This window comes from Protopterus annectens, chromosome 11.part0 (genome assembly GCF_019279795.1).
Source record: "Protopterus annectens isolate FY-2018-M chromosome 11.part0, PAN1.0, whole genome shotgun sequence".
Taxonomy (NCBI): Eukaryota; Metazoa; Chordata; order Ceratodontiformes; family Protopteridae; genus Protopterus; species Protopterus annectens.
Genome location: NC_056745.1, coordinates 556,383,062 through 556,404,623, shown reverse-complemented (window position 1 = coordinate 556,404,623; position 21,562 = coordinate 556,383,062). Strand labels below are relative to the sequence as shown.

The window sequence follows — 21,562 nt, the reverse complement described above, 5'->3', positions numbered from 1 at the left end:
CACTGTGAAGGTAGCAGACTCCAAATCTGACTTCAGACGAGTGACAAGTGGAGTACCACAGTGTTCGGTCCTGGGTCCTCTCCTGTTTGGTATCTACTTTTCTGAACTACACAGGCTAACACAGAAGGGCTTTGGCTAATGAAGTTTGCAGATGACTGCAAACTAGGAGCCATAATCGAAACTCCTGACGATGTGGACATCCTACAAAAGGGCCTCACTGAGACAGTTGCCTGGTGTCAAAGCCATGGCCTCAAGCTCAAAGCCAAAAAGTGCATTGTCATCCTCTTTGGTAAAAAACTCTGTACCCATGAGCTATCACATAGGTGGTAGTCTACTTAACACCAAAAGTGTGATAAGAGACCTTAGAACACAGGTGGACAGTAGTCTCTCCTTTGATAATCTCATCACCACAGTAGTCAGGAAATCCTTCTACGTGGCACACCTCATCACAAAAGGTTTTGCATCCAGGAAAAATAGGTCATTTTTCCCCTCTACTCGTCTCTCATTAGACCCATTATAGAGTACAATGCCCCTTTTGATATATACCTCACAAGACATCTACAACAAGTGGAAAGGCCACAGAAATACCTCGCAAAGAGGATTACTGGCCTCAAACAGATGCCCTACACAGACTGTCTCAAAAAACTCCAGCTTTACTCCATCGCATCTCACCTACTCAGAGGTGATCTCTGCCTAACATACAAAGCTATGTCAAACCCAGAGCTGTTGGACATGCTCCACTTAAAGAAATCCCTCCAAGCTACATGCTCTAAGGACCTAAACCTTGTCACCACAATAAACAGAACATGCTGGAGGGATAGATTCCTGTCCCAGAGACTTCCCATACTCTGGAACAAACTACTTATCTATATCAAACAAAGCTCCTCATTAGAACTCTTCAAGAAAAATCTTGACAACTGGATGGGAAATAGGAAATTCACCTGGGGGATCACCTCTGTGGCTCTGCTCGACAGGGCCACAGGAAAATAATTTTCTTGAGTGGCAAAAGCCAGGTTACCTTTTTGGCTAGGCTTATATAGGGCCTAGGGCCAATAGCCTAGTACTTACCTAAGAATCTATGAATACAGCCACCAAAACAACCTTAGCTACAACCTACCTGCTTCCTTCTCTGCTACATGGCACCTCCATGCTAAAAAACCTCCAAACTACACTAAAAATAAGCTTGAATCCTGCTACAATAAAATTGTAAAATTTTCTACTGGTGCATCATATTATACATATCACTATACTGCCCTTAAAACTCTTAACTGGCTTGAATTCCCACATCACCTAAACTACCTTCAGCTATCTTTTGCTTATAAAATCTTATATAAAGCTGAAAGTTGTCCTGACTTAAATTCCATCTTCCAAAACTACATACCCACTAGGACTCTCCGCTCCAAAGATAAGCAATTTATAACACAATATAGACCAAAAAGAAAAAAATACCTAACCTTAAGAAATTCAAGTGTTCACTAAAAATGTTCTTTTCAATTCACGTGTTTGCCATTGTAGCAAAATCTCCCAATCTACCTCTATTACTAATATCTCTGCTTCTCCCTATTGCCCTTACAAGTCACTCTCTCGGCCTTAATGCCCCTCTTTCCTATACTCTCTATTTTACTCACCTAAACTTCTCAGCCTCAACACATATCTCTTTTGTGCTCAACATAACACCTACCTCTTATACTCATCCTTTTAGCCCTTCTTCTATACAACATTTTATCTCCTCGTCTGCTCCATTGACAATCTGCCCCCTTCATACTCATAACTTTTCCACTACCTCAGATCCTACTCCCAGCTCTTCTGCTTTCCTCTTTTCTATGTCTTATTTTCCATATCTAAACTTTTACTACCACTCCAACTAATAACTCACCCTCCTATTATCTCTCAATAACACTGAACAATTGCTTAGATCTCCCATATAATTACTATTATTTATCTATACATTTAATGCCTAGTATATATAAATGCTACAATTTCAACTCTCTACTTTACCACTATGACAAAAGTGTTCTATTAATTATGCTTATATGCACTCCCATGTACAAATGTCTATTTTCCTTTTGTATTTCAATTTTTACTCCAATGTATTATTCAATTTCCATGTAACATTCTATTTTTTAATCATTTCACATTCTACTTATTATTGTTACTTTACCTCACACTGTATAAGCTGTTTTATTTATACAACTGCCTTTTGCATACTTTATGTTGGGGCTTTTCTCCCCAGACCACTACTGAAAATGGGCTTCACTCCCAAGATGGACTTTCCCTGTTACCAAATGTCAAGTAAATAAAACAAAAATACATGCCTAGAGCAGTAGTAATAACCTCACCCAACACATGGCTGGTGCAGTAGTAATGACCTCACCTAATCCATGGGTAGTGTAGCAGTAATGACATCACCCAAAACACAACTGGTTTAATAGTAATGACTTCACCTAATACATGGCTAGTTTAACAGTAATGACCTCACTCAATGCACAGCTGCAGCAATTGCAATAACCTCATCTATAATGACAACAAATGTGACATCAACACTTCACAACAAAAATATACATATGGATTTTAAAATAAATTGTCAAATCATAAAAAATTCAGTAGATCTTGAGACAATTGTAGACAATAGTTGAAACATTGATTAATGTTTATGTTCCAAAGTTTGTAGTGTGCTTCCCTATGGTTTGCTGAGTTACAAATTGATGAAGATTCAACTGGATGAAAAAAATAGTTGAACCTTCAAGTCAATGCAACATTCTAACAAAGCATGTTTTGCAGTGGACTAAGCTTCATATACCCCATGTGTGGGACAAACATATATACACACACATATATATATATATATATATATATATATATATATATATATATATATATATATATATATATATATATATATATATATATATATATATATATATATATATAAATATATATATATATAAATAGGTTCATAGGTAAGTACTAGGCTATCGGTCCAAGGGCCTACGTAAGTCTAGCCAAAAAGGTTCCCTGACTTACGCCACCCAAGAAATATACGACAGAAATATATTTCTACAATGCTACAGAGCATGCTTTTTCTAGGTAACCCTATCAGTGGATGAGTTGCAACTTGACTGTTAACTTGTTGATTGTAGCCTAGTACCTACCTACCACCCAAGAAATATACACACACACACACACACACACACACACACATATATATATATATATATATATATATATATATATATGGGTCTATGTTGTTAGATCGAAAGCACACAACATCGATCTAACAACATCGAACCCCATAAAAGCTAAGGTGCACTACATCGAAAGTGCACTTTTGCAAAAGCCGGTTTTCATAACCGGCAAAACAATGAAATAATAACCCCTAAACAGTATTTTGCAGGGGGGTAAGCCCCCGCGCACCCCCGTAATTTAATATTCTAACTCTGAGATCGCACTACAATGGGGAAAAGGGAATATTCCCTCATCCTCACTGTACCGTGATCTCCACAACAAGTTTGCTAACTGTACAACAACAGTATATGTTGATGTACAACTAACAAAACATGCAAACAGCATGCTTTCTCTCTTTTAAGTCTCCTTTAGCGAAAGTGCATATTCGATGTTATGCACTTTCGCTAAAGTCATTTCAACAAAGTGAAGTTTGATGAACTGTACTTTTGACGTTCTGACTAGGACCCATATATATATATATATATATATATATATATATATATATATATATGGATCCCCTTCAATTTACCGAAATGCCACAACGCCGAAACACAAATCACTGACACCAAAAGACCGACAATACAAAATACCGACAATACACATAACCATACATGCACCAAACCCTAACCCTAAGGTCCGACACAACCGCACTTACCCTACCGCACCTAACCCTAACTCACCCCTAAACCCACAGTCCGTCACTATCGCACACCCTACTTGCACCTAACCTAACTCACTTAACCCACCCTTAAACATATATTCCGTCACTATCGCACACTTACCTTACCGCACTAACCTAACTCACTTAACCGCCCTAAAACTACAGTCCCTCACTATACACTTACCTGTTCGCTCCCTAACACTAAATCCCTCACTCTATCGCACACTTACCGAGTCCGTCGGGTTCTCACCTTGTCGGTCATCTGTGTTGTCGGTGATTTCGGTCCGATGGATTCCTTGTCGGTGAAGTGAGATTTCGGGCATCTAAAGGGGATCCATATATATATATATATATATATATATATATATATATATATATATACACACACACACACACACACACACACACACACACTAACTCCATTACCGTACAACTGTGGAAAGGGCATTGGTTATCTCTAGCAAACAGTGCTCAACAAGTATAATAGTGGCAGATATAAATCAACAAGTTAACATTCGAGTTGTAACTCATCCACTGATAGGGTTACCTAGAAAAAGCATGCTCTGTAGCCTAATTCTAAAAGACATACCTCCTCACTTTAATTGCATCATTTTTCCACTTTATACTTCAATAATTTAACCCATTGTTAAATACACTACTTTATTTTACAGACTTTGAACAAGCCACATACACAAAAATATGCAAAAGTTCCTTACTAGAAAAATCATAGCAGTGAAAAACAAACTGGTCTAACATACTTTAGGAACCACCATAATACTCCTTTACTAATGACTTACTTAGTGGTCACCTATTCCTGTTTTTCATGGCAGCATATGATACAATTATATTTCAAAAGTCTGTCTCTGGAATATACTATTGGGAGAGATAACACTTGATAAGAGAACCTGATACAAAAATAAATACTAATAATGTGAAAAATGTGCCTAAAGTTACTCCTTTACTTCCATCAAAGATTTTATATATATATATATATATATATATATATATATATATATATATACATACACACATACACACACACACACACACACACACACACACACACACACACACACACACACACACACACATATATTTTTATTTTATTTATTTATTTTATTTATTTCATGTATATTTTTTTGTTTGTTTCATGTTACTAAATGTATATTCATTTTGTACATATATATATTATATATATAACTTACTACACCTCACAAACTCATTGATAATCCATCCATGTGCCCTGCTCTATCTTCTATACTTACTTTATACCATCCTAACAGACCACTCCAGTCCAACAACCAACTGCTTGTAAATGTAGAAAAGTCCAAACTTTTGCTAGCCAGATGCTTGACTCCTTTACCATCGCAAAACTTTGGAACTCCCTCCCCCCAGTACTTAGATCTACCCGCTCAGTAACCCTCATCAAGACATGAAACAACACCTCTCCTTATCTTAGCTGTGCACATGGTCTAACACCACATCTCAAATAACCTAACTTCAACCATCACAACTATTCTCACCCCCACTCTACTACTCTGGCATCCTCCTTTCAGATCCACCTGTCTTTTTCCTTACTTCTCCTCTCCATCCTGTCCACTTTCTTCTTCTACTAACCCTCATTGTCCTACCATTGATCCCTCCTGTCTCCTTCCTTCTCTTCCTAACCCTTATAGACCTACCATTCAACCAAGCGAGACATTCAGGTACTTTCGCAGCCTACCTTAATATCATACTATCACTTATATCTGCAACAGTATCCACTGACTTTGCTGATTCCTGCAACAACACTCATATAGCGCATCGTGCAGCTATTATACCCCCTAAATGTGTGAAAAGTTTAAGTACCTATTCTCTAATTAATTCCTGTATCTGCTTTACACCCACTGCATAAAGTGTCCTATATAAATTTTGTTAGCTAAAAACTAATCATATGGAATGTTCTCATGTATATACTCTATATTGCTTGTATAATATCTTTGATTTGAGAATGATTACTTATGTACTGTTTTTTTTCACCAATTGTATAAGCTGTCAATAATGTGTACTAAATGTCTTTATTAATGTAAAGCTGTATTATATGTGAAATGTCTTATATGTGGAGCTTTTCTCCTCAGGACTCCACTGAAAATAGGCACTTCTGGCCCAGCTGGACCCTCCCGGTAAACGGATGCAAATAAATAAATAAATGTATAGATAGATATGTATGTATATACACACATACACACATATACATGAAATGCAGCAGACACAAATGAGTGTGTATATGTGATCATTGTAGAACCACAAACTGCAGTTTACTTCATACACAGTTATAATCAGGCTGCTATACTTAAAGGCTGGTTTTGCCAAAGTAAAAAAAAAATAGTGTCAGTGTTCTATTACAGGAAATAAATAATAGTACCTTTTAACAAACTCAGGGGTTGAACACAATTAAAAATAAAGTCTCTGGTTTCGGTCTTGCCCAGGCAAACAGGTTCTAGATCTTTTTCTGTGGCAAACAGAATATGTACAATGTCTCATTTCCAGAACCACTACTTTGAGCCTCTAGCACCATGTCCCAGGGTGATAGCTCTCTGTTAACAATTGAATACTTCTCTATTTCTTCTAGGTCATCTACACAGACATCTACTTTATACACCTTTGCTGACACCTGGAGTTAACTACCATCCATGCTGTAGTTCTCCATGGAAGGGATCTAATTTATTTGCATGGTATACACAAGCAATAATATGACAATTCCTGTCTGTTAACAGGTAATCATGCACTTCAAATTGTGCTGAATGATCACACTATATAAAAAGTATATGTGTTACACACACACAAACACACATACACAAAGTTGAAACTATCAACATATGGGCAAGACAATCAAGCTTTTTGAAGGTCATTCAACCATACACGAGAATTTGTGTCTGTCTGCCTATTTATTAATGTATCTGTGTCTATTCAGTTATCTATAGAAAGATAGGGAGACACATAATTGTAGGTTCAGACACCCCAGAATGCATGTTTATGTATAAGTAGTGGGACAGTTGTTAAGTTACAAGAATACAACTATATTTATCTTAGGTGTTACAGAGTTATTTTTCAGTGCAGGAGACAAACTTGATTTTAAAGCTTTTTCCAGGAATGTGTGAATTAATAAGAATTACTATAACACGTTATTTTACTTGTTGCTGAATATGCCACATTTTAATCGTGGGGCTTTACTTTTTTAAAGATAAAGACACATTTAGATTATCTGTTTTTATTTTTTGATGTATGAGAGTAACTTCACATAAGACTCTTGTGCTAGTATGACATCTGTCATCAATCTTCCCTCCTTTTCACTGGCTGCTGCTCTTCTGATCACTGTGTGATCCTGACTTAGGCTTCTGGAACTATAAAGATGGAAGGTGGCCACAACAGCATCAGAGCTGCCACTGAAGGGCAGCAGCTGCATTGTGTAATGTAAGGAAGATCTACTTATTGCTACTGTGGTAAGCAATGTCATCAAGTGAGGTCATGCAGTTGGTGTACAGTCCAATAAGCTCCACCTCTGTCTTGATGTACCCTATCAACATCCTGCCCACAAATGTTATAGCTACTGCCATTAACGATGGTCCATGTTCTCTACTAGACAGCAAAGTACTGGGATGCCCCAGGCATACCCCCCTCCAAAAGAGGAACATAAACATATCCCCATTCCTGTCATCACCAGAAGTCACCACCTATAGAGGCTACAAAATGGTCCCAGAATGTTCGAGCCTCAGTCATAACCTCACCCTGTTGCACCATGGACTTGACTGAAGGACATCTTCTTTAATACTTTTTGACCCACTTTATATCATACGAGCTATACAAATGTTTCTGTCAGTCAGCTGTTAAAGCAGTACAGTAAAAGTATATTACAGTCCCATGCCTCATTCACAGAATAGTGCAGTGTCATTCACAGAGTTATGTTTCATTAGAGCAGCCATTTATCCATAGTGTAGTAATTAAGGGGATAAAATATTAGTTCTATATCTGCAATTCACTGACTTAACTTGTTAAAAAGTGTTTTGCCTGCTCATCTGTGATCAGTGCAAAGCCATCACCTTCAATTCACTTCACAGAATGATACTCAGACTAGTGCACATGAAATATTCTATTGCCTCTACTTTTTATTAATGTTTAATCGAGATTTAAGCATTTGTATTTATTCACAATGATACTTACATCCCTCTGAAGTCTTAAACTTAATAGTTTCACTTTTCATACTCCCATCACCAAAGCGTGTGCTTGCAGTAATGTAGCAGTAATATTCACTGTTGTTTTCTAATTTTTCCAATAAAACTGATGTTTCAGTTGTGTTAACAAATGGCAATGGCAGTGGTGTAGTCCTGCAAGAAAAAGAGAACATAATTATTATAAAATATCTATTGAAGTATCGTCTACATGTTTAACTTACCAGGATGAATTATGAAACGCACCGACATTAACTGGGAAGCACACAAGACCACTAATACACAGGCCCAAAGTTTTCTTACACACACACACACACACACACACACACACACACACACACACACACACACACACACACACACATGCATGTATGCACATGCATACACATGGAAATGCAACCCAATGAACCATTATACCACAAGCTAAAGCTAAACAGATTTTTTTATACTATATATTAACTCCTTAGAATGCATTGATATACATATGTATTACTAAAAGTAATCTTTCATAACTCTGCATTAGCTAAATGCATCCTAAATAAATGGATTCCTTATTAAGCATTTTACAAGTTATTATCATTATTTTAATTCTTGCATATGGTATTTCAGAATGCTGGAATGCGTAGAAACTGATAAACATTGAATGGTGTTTTATCCCTCTAATGACATCTTATATCTTGATACTTCTGCCTTATCATGGGCACAAGAAATATGCCAGAATAAGGTTTCATACATTCATGTCATACTGTTGTCTAAATGATTAACCTTTTGAACTGCAACAAATTTCATGTGGTAACTTATGGAATATTGCGCTAAGCAGAGGGAAGCAGAAACATACTTATGCAGGTTTCACTTACTAATGAAGTTTTATACATGGTACTACAGATGGTAGAAACCCACTACAACATGCACTGATGTGTTGCTCACCAGATGCATTATAGTCATCGAATGGTTGAGGCTGTGACAGTGAGAAGACATAATTGAGTGTATAGCGTTGTACTAAGCAATACAAAATATGATCTCAGTAATTTCAGTATTGAAATTATGGTATTTGGTCAGATAGTGAGGCATCCTTCAGATGTATACTTTTGAACAGTATTCACATTTTAGAATCTCAACATGAATCAGTGATTAGTAAACAGTGAGATTGTTAATGTCAAAGCAAAACAGGAGGTGGGTTGGACAACAGCATGGGAGTGAAGGAAAAGTAGAAGGCGGACTGCCTGAAGGCGATGAGAACGCTGGAGTTAAGCTTGGAAGAAAATGTTCATGGAAGCAAAATGAAGAAGGATGAACAGTGAGTGCAGGTGATTTCTTAACTTATTCAGGGTAGTTTTCTTTTGAGGTCAGTTCTGAGCAAGGACCAGAAGATACACATACATACTCTCATTTCTTATATTTGATACAATGACAAATTTAGTTTTGGTACTTACGTATTATCGCAACCAGATTTCTAAGCTGGTGTAATACGTAAAGTTATAGCGAAACAAGTTCATCTTAAAGTGAAAAGTGTTGTGTGCTCTCTAAATTACTATTGTGTCACATTGCTTCTGAAACAGGAACAGGAATAAAGGCTAAATTCCTCTTCCTGGGTAGCGTCCTTTAGCGCTATAACTCAATGCAAAATTTCAAAAAGCAGCTATTCAGGCTACCAGATTTACCGTTTGTACATGTTTTCACAAGTTTCATGCAGTGAGGTGTGAGACCACTTCCTTCCATTCTTTACATGCATTTAGCTGTATCAGTTATCTTTACTTACATTTACTCTGCACTTCAAATTCATCATTAAAGCACAGCTTTCTCCATCTGCACCACATGTTTCTGCCTAGCTGTTCATGCTTATTTGGCCATGTGGTATACTGTCTCCCTCTCTATAGAGCACGAGTTATCTGTCTCCTTGAAAAACATTGATGTGTAGCCCAGCCATTACAAATTCAGACTTCATATCCTTCAGAAAACACATGTGTAAACAAAAGGTGTTATTGTATCAAGTTTGTAAGTTTATTACAGCAGCTTAAGGACACGTTAACGGAATTGGCATGTTTTAATCTGCCACTGTCACTTGTTGTTTAGGACAGACAGAATTTGTTCAGAAATGTGTGATCTGACAATTACTGACATACATGGTGCTGAATATTTCCTAGGGACGGATTGGGAGTGCTGTACTTGAAAGCAGAACAGTGAAAACTAAAAAGGGTTACAAAAGCAATGGGGACTGAGATAAACGGGAGAATGAGGACTGTAAAAGGGCTTCACCGTGATGAAGCTGGCTGAAGCTTTGTGAATTACACAGGAATGTTCTTCCCTCAATTATTTTAAACCAAGACAGGAGTTAGATTACAGTATAAAATAATACAGCATTAAATGCTTGTTTATGTCATATAGGTTACAACTTTTTGAGAACTGAAACAAAGGAAGCATTTTTTTATTTCCAGCCATGGTTGCGATAATACGTAAGTACCTTAGTTTTAAACATTAAATTGAAGCTGAATTGGAACATGGTATTAATACGTTCATTCTTTTTGCAGAATACACTCTATAAATTACAGAGGCCACCATACATTTATTTCTCTTAAAAGCAAGTCTACGTACCTAACAAAATAATTTAAAGTACCTTAATTCTGAAATAAACATGTATTATCTCTTACAATCCAAATTTATTCTGGCATTCTCTGAGCAATATCACAATTATGAAAACAATAACTAAGTGCTCAACATATCTGATTTGTTTTTTGAGTCATATTTAAATAGACAGAGAGTATCAGAAAAGATAGATCTTCTCTGTTACTACTTAATGCTAGGAGTCAACAAGAAGCTCCACTCCCTGGAAGCTCTCGTCACCATGGAGAATGTTGATATCTGTGCAGTTACTAAAACATGGTTCAAATCCGTATAAAGAACTCTGGCAGTGCTTCTCATGCATTCTGACCACACACTGAACAATGAAATAACAAAAGGTGGGGGTGAATCTATTTACATGAAGGATAAGCACATCTCAAGGCTGGTCAAGCAATATGACATGCTTGAGTTACTCCATGTCCAACTAACCATGGGAAAAACTATTACCATATTCTTGCTAGCTACAGGTCCCCCACCATGAACCAGGAAACCAAAACATTATACATGAAGTTTCTGGAAATCACTCACCATCCAGCCCAGTACTATACTCATGGGTGATTTTAACTACCCCTCCATTAATTGAGAAGTATACATGACCACTAACATGCAGCCCCAATGATTTCTTGACTTTGTAAATTCAAATACCCTGGAGCAGCTAGTCTGCACTCCCACTAGGGGAACAACTATCCTAGATCTGGTACTCACAAATATGGGAGAGTGCTGCACCCCCCACAGTGTGATGTTCTCATTGGCAAGGTCAGATCACAAAGTGGTCTCCCTTGAAATAAAGGAAGAACTCATCCTCCCACCTTACCCCAAAAACTCTAAGAACTACTGTAAGGTAAATTACCCCTATCAATGGATGGTATAGCTAGTTTCCAAGCTCCCTAAATCCCGAAAAACACAGAAACCTATTCAGAGGCATATACAAAATCCCTGTACAACCATATAAACAACTGCATAGAAACTGCAGTGCAAGTCTGAAATAAACCCAGGTCAACCTGCAAAAACAAACTATCCTGGTGAACCTCTTGAATTAATAGGTTGCACAACAAAAGAAAGAAAATCCTGTTGAAAAGTAAGAATGGATGTGCACAACAGAGGAAAAACTCATCATTAGTTTAAATAAGGGAATCAAGGAACTAGTCATGTCTGTGAAAGAAGACTTTGAGGTAAAAATAGTCTCCAAAGTTAAGGATAACCATGAGGCTTTTTTTTCCAGTTATGCCCGCAATCTTAAGAGCAACACCCAACAATGTGTAGAATTAGTTGTAGATGGCATATACTCAGGTGGAAGATATAGCAACTCTGCTGGCTGACAAATTCAGCTCAAATTTCACCTCCCATTGCCCCCAGTTCTCTGGTAAGAAATACCCTCCACCACAAATTATCACCAAACAACAGGTTGCTACTGTGCTCTGTTAAGCTAAAACATGTCCTCAATGTGGCCTGATGATATACCAGATTGCTTCTGAAACAGCTTAAATCTGGAGTTATCAGGCCCATTAGGATCTCTATTTAACCGCATTCTCCAGACTTGCTTTGTCCCAACAGAATGAAGGACAAGAACAGTAACATTCATCTCTCTGCATAAAGGGGAACCATGTACTGACCTGAGAAATTACAGCTCCATAAGTTTGACTAGGCTTATATGTAAGGCCATGCAAAAAATAATCATGGACCTGATAAATAATGACATAGGAAACCTCCAAACACCGGACCTGACACAATTTGGCTTTGTCAAGGGCACGTCATGCCTACTGAATCTGGTAGATTTCTTTGAGAAACTCACTCAGGTCATGGATGAGGGTAAAAGAGTACATACCACCTACCTCGACCTGACCAAGGCATTTTACACAATTCCCCACTCAGATATTATACATAAACTAAAAAAATGGCCATAAATCCCTACATCCTCAGGTGGATAGTCAAATGGCTCACAGACTACCTTTATATATGTGGTTAAAATGGATGAATCCAAATCCATCAAGAGGCCAGTTACTAGTGATATGCCACAGGACTCAGTGCTGGGACCACTCCCATTCAAAATATACTTCTCTGAAGTCAAAGTTAATGTGGAAGGCCACTGGATGACAAAGTCTGCCAATGACTGCAAAATGAGGGCATCACTGAATCTACCAGTTATGTAGATATCCTTCAGGAGGGTCTAGATCAGATAAATGATTGATACCAAAACCATGGCATAAAACCAAATGTAAGAAATGCATTTTTACACCCTTTGGGAAGCCAAATATCCCATTCAAATTACAACATCAATAACAAATCCCTAAGAGTAGACTCAGAAGTGAGAGTACACAGATAGATAGTAGCCTGACCTTTGACCACCATGTGTCCACAGTAGTGAGGAAGTCCTTCTATCTGCCACAACTTATAAGTAAATGTATGGCATCCAGATCCAAGGAAATTATAGCCCCACTACACTTAACTCTCATTAGATCAATAATCAAGTACAATGTGCCATTTGTCATGTACTTATCTAGGCACTTACAGCAGGTGGAGTGACCTCAGAGGTTTTTCAATAAGAAACTACAGGGTGTGAGCAACATGATTTATGCAGACAGACTAAAAGCCATATCCCTTTACTCCATCTCCTACCTACTATTAAGGGGTAACCTATGTCTGACCTACAAGGCACTCACAAATTCAGACCTGATGGATCTGCTAAATGTCCACAAGCCAAGCAGCATGAGGGTCACCTAATCTAGGGATCTAAACTAAGTCGCTGACTCAAATAAAACATGCTGGTGAGAGAGATATGTGTCTCAGAGATTGCCCCTTCTTTAGGACAGGCTTCCTATTCACATTAAGCAGAGGCCTTCCCTGACCCTCTTCAAATGCAGTTTAGATCAATGGATGAGGAATCACAAATTCACACCTGTGGTACTGCATATGTCTTTTATGGACAGGGGCAATCTCTAAGATACTCAAGGCATAGGCACAAATCCATGTCATCCTCTTCACCCTAGGGGCCATATACTGGGTAAAATCAGGTCATATTGGCTAGGCTTGTAAGGGTTCTTAAGCTGTTAGCATAGTAATCTCCTATGAATCTGTGATGCATGTACTTTAATGCCTTCACTAATCTTCTTAAATTTAATTATATGCCTTTTCTTGAATGACTGTTAGCTAATCACAAAATCATTCTATTGATTTAATTTACACATATTTTCTACTTATGCAAATCTACAAAATACATTAAATATGTTTTAGCCCTGTGTCTAATCACATCTCCCGTGGGTCTGATGGTCGTCTTCACTCTAAGGTCATAACAGCTCATGAGGAGTTTATATGTTTGCCACTGCATTCTGTGTTTAAGCATACCCTTGCCTCTCTGAGCTCACAGGACTTTGGAAAATAACATCGATTTTACCTATGTATGATTCCTGTAATAGTTCAGGATTAAGCAATTATGGGTAGTCAGAGACAAATCCTATGTCATTTTGATCTGGACCACTGTCTAGAATAATAATAATAGGCATAAGGTGATTGGCCTTAAGAATTTATACCAAAAGAACTCTACTGCCTTCATCTATGACAAGTACCAGCATACCCAAACAGACTCCATGTGGTATAGCTGAAGAACAGAGTTATAACCATTTTCTCCCAAGGTATTCAACCAGTTTACTGTCAAGTTCACTGCCTTACTGTGCTATCTTACCAACAATGACCTTATCTTGACTAAAACTAGTGCATTCACACAGGCACATTCATTTCCAAGAGAGGCTAATATATTTCAGTGTCATATCTTCTTCCTGCATTTACTCTCACTCACTGCCAGCAACCAGACCAGTCTGTCTTGCCAACATAGTAAGTTCCTCTCAAAAATGATTCAACAAGTTATAATAGCTTTGGCTAAGCCACCTCTCTCTCTCTCTCTCTCTCTCTCTCTCTCTCTCTCTAAAAGGTCTATGACATTATTGAAAAGTCACCAGTTTACCATAGGTTCCTTAACTACATTAATAAATAGTCAACCTCATGCTTTTCTAACTGCTTAGCTAACATTTGCCTTACATGTCTATTGTAAATTCTCTTATAATTCCCCTTTCCTTTAGCTCTTCTCCCAATATGCAGTTTTAAATATCCAATGCAAAAGCATAACACATAGTTAAGCTGCTTACTGATTGTATTTGCAGTGGGATGAACAGCTGTGACAGGGTCCAGCCCACTCCATTCATGCTCACTCCACTCCCCTACCCTACCCCCAATTCCCACCCCCCAGTACAACTGCATTTAACTTACCACACCCACCACTTTCAAATATCCAGTCAATAACTCTGCTACATAATTCTCACCATGCTTAAGCTACCAAATACCTACACATTCACAAACCAGTTAACTAACTCCACCTTCTACCTCCTCATAACCAACCTGCTACTAGACATCTAACATCACCTATCCATCTCTTCTTACATCATTATAACACTCCAACCCACCTGCTTATCAATAAGCTCACTCTCCCCTTCTAAATTAATTAAAAAGCTTTCCATAATCCCAAGCTCAACAAAGTTATTCTTGCATTGAATTCCCCTGATACTCCTTATCCTAGCCACTCAATTAACATCCTATCACAGTCAGCTAGCCACCATTTTTGCCTCACCTACCACTTCATTTCCTCTCCCACACCACACAAAACCCACAAATGTTGATATAGTACCACAGCTATATGCTACTACCTATATAGAATATTTTGCATATGGATAAGCACATCAATATATCCCATCCCAAATATTTCACATGTATATTAAACTAATGCTAAAACTCTCAAACCTACTCTCATACATGGTGTCACATCTCAAACATAATGGTGGCATTCACCCAAATCCTTTCCCCAAAACTGAACATAAACTTACATTCCACCTACATGTCAGCCCCACAATGTAATGAATTCATCCCGTAATGGATCTACTCTATTACTCCTGAACAGGAATCTCAGGAGCCTAAATAATAAGATACAGGATTCCCATGCTAGTCTGTCACACTACTCCCATGATGTGACTCACAGTATTAACAGAAACCTGGCTGAAACTAGAAATAAACAACAATGAAATTCTACCCCCAGGTTACAACATCTGCAGGCTTGACAGAATAAACAAACATGGAGGTGGAATAGCCATTTTTTATAAAAATAGTCTCAAATTAGAATGTCTAGAACTAAATGCCTCAGAATTCAACAATGTTGTGATATTATTTTGCAATGTTGAAATAAATCCCAGTGAATACCTAACCATTGTAGGAACATACATTTCTCCTGGGAACAACCTCACTATAATTGAGGAAATTTTCCACTAGTCATCCTTAACATTTCCTCAGTAAACCATCAAAATGGGTGATTTTAACACTGACTGGTTCTCCTGCACCTCAGATAACCCCACTAATTTCATTAACCTGCACGGTTTCACCCAAGTAATACAATCATCAACAAGAGTTGACAAAATCTCCAAAAGACAATCAATTCTACATTGGATCTTAACAAACAATCACTTGCTTATCACTCAGGCAGCCTCCCTGAAAGCATCAGTGACCACCTCCTTACCTACCTGCTAAGACAACATCTTCACCGCTGGAAAAATATTATCTATCAACAAATCCATAACAAAAAAAGACTATAAAACTCAAACATTCATATCCATTCTCCAACACTGTAACTGGACCCCACTTAGATCACTTCCCCTAGATACTGCTGTTGATTACTTCAGTGACACTTTCCTAAACATATTAAACAGGCTAGCTCTATGCAGAACCAAAAGAGTAAAACTGAATTATGCTCCTTGGCTAACAAAAGACATAAAATTACTTAATCTTAGAGATAAAGCCTAGATACAATGGAAAACAAACAAAAAAACAAGTCAACCTTGAATACTACTGGCATCTGAGAAACAAAGCCAAAATCCAGATCAAAAATGACAAAAAAACTACTTTAGTGATATCCAACAAAAATAGCAAAACAACCCACAATATTTCTGGTCCACTATAAAAAAAACTCCTCCAACCTTTGACACCAACCCTAACAACTACAAGCAATACAGACAGTATAGCTACATAATTTAACATATACTTTACTAATTCAATACTATCCATTACTAAGAACAACAACAATGTTCCTCTAACTTTCCCTACAGGATCCACTGAAACCATCAATATTTTTCCTTCAAACCCATCCAAACCAATACCATAAAAAAATCGCTCTACAAACTTAAACCTACAACCCCAGTAGCTGACAATTTATTTACAGAATACCTTAAGCTATCAGCTGATGCTATCACTTAACCTATCTCCATTCTATTTAATTGCTCTATCACACAGCACTAGAGTTCCACAATTTGGAAGATATCATACATCATCACACTACATAAAGGAAGGACCTCTACTGAACTCTTTAACTGCAGACCAATAGCAATTCCATCTCCCCTAGCCAAAATACTAGAAAAATGTATTCACACCCGACTTTGAACTACCTCTTAACTAGTAATCTGTTAACAACTATGCAACATAGTTTCCAGCCCAATAATAGTAACACAACTACCCTTCTAAGTTTCACAAATACAATAAACCAACACAGAAATTATGGTAAACTAGTATCTTCCACCTACCTGGACATGTTCAAAGCGTTTGACACCATCTCCAATCAGAAAGTCCTCACTGAACTCTCAGCCCTAAAATTCAGCCACTCATCTCTTTCATGGTTCCATAACTACCTAACTGGCCAACAGCAAGCTGTCAAATGGCACCAAGATCTCTCCACTCTATTGTCTGTCACCAAGAGAATTCCCCAGGGCTGTATTTTAGGTCTTCGAATCTTCAGTATTTTTACCAATAAACTTCACACTGCAATCTGTCTCACCTGTATCATACAGTATGCTGATGACTCTACACTCATTATATAAATGTAATGTTTATCTGTATCATGGCAGCCTAATGTACGTAACTCTTTGCAAGTTTTTTCTAACCAATGTGTGTAAATGCTTATATTGTCCATTAATGTGTATTCCCTGGTCTTTATGATATCGCCAATACTGCTGTATAACAAATTATGTAAACAATATAAATAATGTAAGTTTACTGCTTTTTTACTTGGAGCTTTTCTCCCCAGGCCTCCAATGAAAATGGGCACCCACCCAGTTGAACTTTCCCAGTAAAAAAAAAATGTCAAATAAATAAATTAATTCATAAACTTAATAATGAAAATCCTTACTAAAGGAAATCAGATAATACAGTTTCAAAATCTGATATTCAAATACATATACATAAACATTAGCAAAGAGACATGAAAAAATAAACAGTTTAAACAAACAAGAGGACAACAGAAAACTCCTAACAGTTAGTGAGTTATAACGATGCTGCTAGTCTGAGAATAAGGAAGAAATAACTGTCTTCCAAACTTCTGAGGTTATAGATGTTTATCCTGTATAGGCAGTTTTTTTTAAAGAGGATAGTTGCCTTGTTTTAGCACCTTGTTAATAAGAAATTTAGTGGTGATGCAACTCTGTTGGAAACAGAAGACCAGCTAGTTGTCTCAAGTAGTTTGCAGTGATATTTGTAACCTATGGGTGCTACAGGAAGAATTAGCACAAGATATGGGAGAACATATTCTAGTTTATATATATATATGAAGTTAGAGGACAAAAAGGCTGGAGTAAAATAGAAGCTTTAAGCAGCTATTCAATTTAGCTAAAAACTGCATAAATTATATGTTCAAATGAAGGGATGGTTGGTTGAAAATTAAGTCTCTCAATAAGAACTGTTTCAAAAAAAAAAATAGAAGGCAAAACACAAAGGAAACTTGAGTTTTTTTATTAAACCAGGCAAAATAGAAGGAACAGACTACATTAATTAAAAAGTACAAAGAATAACTGGACTGGGGATCCATTGCAGAAACTGGTAATTCAGTAAACACATCATATGTATGCTTTAAATACCTACGAGAAAGCAGCTGAGACATGAATTAGTAAAAAATGCAGAAAGATAAGCTCCTGATTAAAAAGTATGGTAGAGCAGGGTGTTTGTAGAAAATGATTATTCACTCATTATATACCATATAAAAGAAAAACAAGTTTAAGCCAGCAATCAAGGGATACTGAGAGGCAGGAGTGAGATTCAAATTACTATATCCAGCTGCCATCAAAATATTTTCTTTTCTTGAAGGATCAAAGACATTTTTAGTTGCACACTATGCTAAGGAAGAAATAAAAACAAGTTTAGCCAACAAAAAATGAGACAGCAACCTGATGTAGACTATGTTTTTTATTCTTCTTGCAATAACAAAGCACACAGTAAGACTTTGCCAGTGAAACCTTTTCAATTGTTGAAAAGGTAAATGCTTAAATAACAGAAAAAAGAAGCAGACTAGAAGACTCAAGAGTGCCTTAGATTTGAACCATTAGCTGGATTTGGGAGATCAATATGATCAGGAAGAAGACCAGCAGCAGTGAAAAATTACTGAATCAACAGGAGAGTGACTGTGGAGCTACTCTTCCTATGTTGAAGGGTAAAATTCAGAAAGTGCACTTTATTTATTTATTTACTTTATTTGTCATTTATTTACCAGGTTAATCCAACTGAGCCAGTGGCCCGTTTTCAGTGGAGACCCAAGGACAAAAGCTTCAGACAGTTATTACAAAGTTACACAAAAGAAAAACATCTGACAATGTAGTTATATGCAAAAAATAACAATAATGTGCTTTACATGAGAACAGTACAAATTTACAAAAGTCCTGAGAATGAAGTTTACATAAACATTACGATAATGTGCATAACACGCAGTACAAAAGTTTTATTTTTTTTTTTAATCAACAAAAAGAGAAAGAGATACAAATGAGATAGGACACTTGCAATTGGAGGATGTTAAAAGTGTGACAGGTAGTAAGGTGATAAGGTGGGATTTAAGTGGGACCATTGCAGTGACAGGTGTTGGCATTTAGGAGAAAAGTTTTAAGTTTGGATTTAATGAGATTTAAATTAGAAATTATTTGGATGTTAAGGAGAAGTTTGTTCCATGTATGGGTAATGCTATATTTGTGAAGAAGTTTACCAATGTTTTTTGTTTGGTTTATAGATGTCCAGAAGGAGCTGGTCAGAGCTGCAGAGAGTTCTGGGAGGAGTATAATGTGATATTAGTGAGGATGGAGCAGGACATGAAAGGGGTTTTAACGGTAGAGTATTAATCATTTGCAGAATTGCATGAAGCGGGTGCTTGGGGAAGTCAAGCCACTGGAATTGTTCTAATGCATTGCAGTGATGAAATTTATAGGGTTGGTTACTAGCAAATCTTGCAGCACTATAGTATGATTGACAGAGCTTAGCCAAATGGGTATATTGTAGATGTGAAAAGATGGGAGAAGCATAAACCAGACATGGAAGGAGGAAGGCCTGAGCTAGTTTCTGCCTAGAGTCAGGGGCTAGGTATTTTTTATGTCTGTAGAGTAGGCTGAGTTTTTGATTGGTGTTTTTGATACAGTGTTGAATATGGGTATCACATTTTAATTGGTCGTCAATAATAATACCAAGAAGTTTATTATGTGGATCAGGTTGTATGATGGTATTGTTGAGAGAAGAAATGGTGATGGTTGTTTTGAGGTTAGAGAGGGTTTTTGGAAAAAAGAATAGTAGCTTTGTTTTTTGGGGGTTTAGAATTAGTTGGTTATTTTAGCCATTTTTCTACAGATAAGCTATGTTGAGTAGTACAGAGGAGGTCAGAGAAACTGTCAGAACAAGTAATAAAGGTAGAGTCGTTCACATATTGTGTCAAGGAGGATGCTGTACAGGAAGTATGCAGTTGGTTTGTGAAAATATTAAAGAGAAGAGGGCCAAGAATCAAGCTTGAGGTACCCCAGTTTCGATTGGTAAGTAAGGGGAGCAGGTACCCTGCCGTCTTACTGATTGTTGTCTATTAGTGAGATAGCTAGTGAACCATTTAATGGTAGTGGGAAATAAGTTGAGTTGTGATAATTTATTGAGAAGTTTGGAGTGTGATACGGTATTGAATGCTTTAGAAAGGTCAAGAAAGAGGCAAGAAACCAGTAAATTTTGGTCCATGTCTTTGGCAAGGGTTTGAGTAAAGGACAGTAGGGCAGTACTATGATGGGGTCTAAAGCCATGTCGCATAGGGTTTAGGAGGTTATTATCTTTAAGGTACTTGATAAGCTGTCTGTGAATGGATTTTTCAAGGAGTTTAGATAGCAGAGAGAGGATAGCAATAGGTCTGTAGTTGGATGGTTCATTGCTGTTGCCTCCCTTGTATAATGGAATGATAAAGAATGATTTCCATATATCTGGGATGGTGGATTCTTGAATAGATCTATTGACCAGGATAGATATGGGGTAGGCTATTGAGTGAGCAGTTAGTTTAAGAAAGAGGGGGGAAGGTTATCAGAAGAGAGGGAGCATGGCTTCAGCTTAAGTAGGAGAGATTTGATGTAAGATGTCAGGATGGGGTCGAGTGTGAAAGAAGGAGTATTGGTGAAATGTGGAGTGGGGGGTGTGTGTTTATTGTTCTGACCACTATGGGTGAGTTTGTGAATAGATTCAATGAGGTATAAATTTAGAAGAGTGGCAGTTTCAAGGGTGGGGGTTGTTGGGGTAGGATTTTGGGGTAGAAGGGTTGCCTGGGTGCAGGATATTATTAATAGAGTGCCAGAATTTTTTTGGGTTAGACTTATGGGTGAGTTGAGCAATGGAGTAAACTTTTTTCTTATCTGTATCGATGTGTTTTTAGCCAGATTATGTAGTTGTTTATGGTTTTGGAGAAGAGAAGGTGATTTAGTTTTATTCCATTGTTTCCAGGTGCTGTCTATTTTTTCATAAGAGTGAGTGTATCTTTTGAGAGCCAGGG

At 37.3% G+C, this 21,562-nt stretch overlaps 1 protein-coding gene across 1 annotated transcript in view; it reads right to left on the bottom strand.

Moving 5' to 3' along the window:
- PTPRQ (protein tyrosine phosphatase receptor type Q) overlaps positions 1 to 21,562 on the bottom strand; it is a 4,272,575-nt gene that overhangs the window by 2,816,648 nt on the left and 1,434,365 nt on the right. The window contains exon 15 of the mRNA XM_044087226.1: positions 8,087 to 8,250. Within this exon, the coding sequence (XP_043943161.1) occupies positions 8,087 to 8,250 (164 nt within the window). The remainder of the gene's footprint in view (positions 1 to 8,086; positions 8,251 to 21,562) is intronic.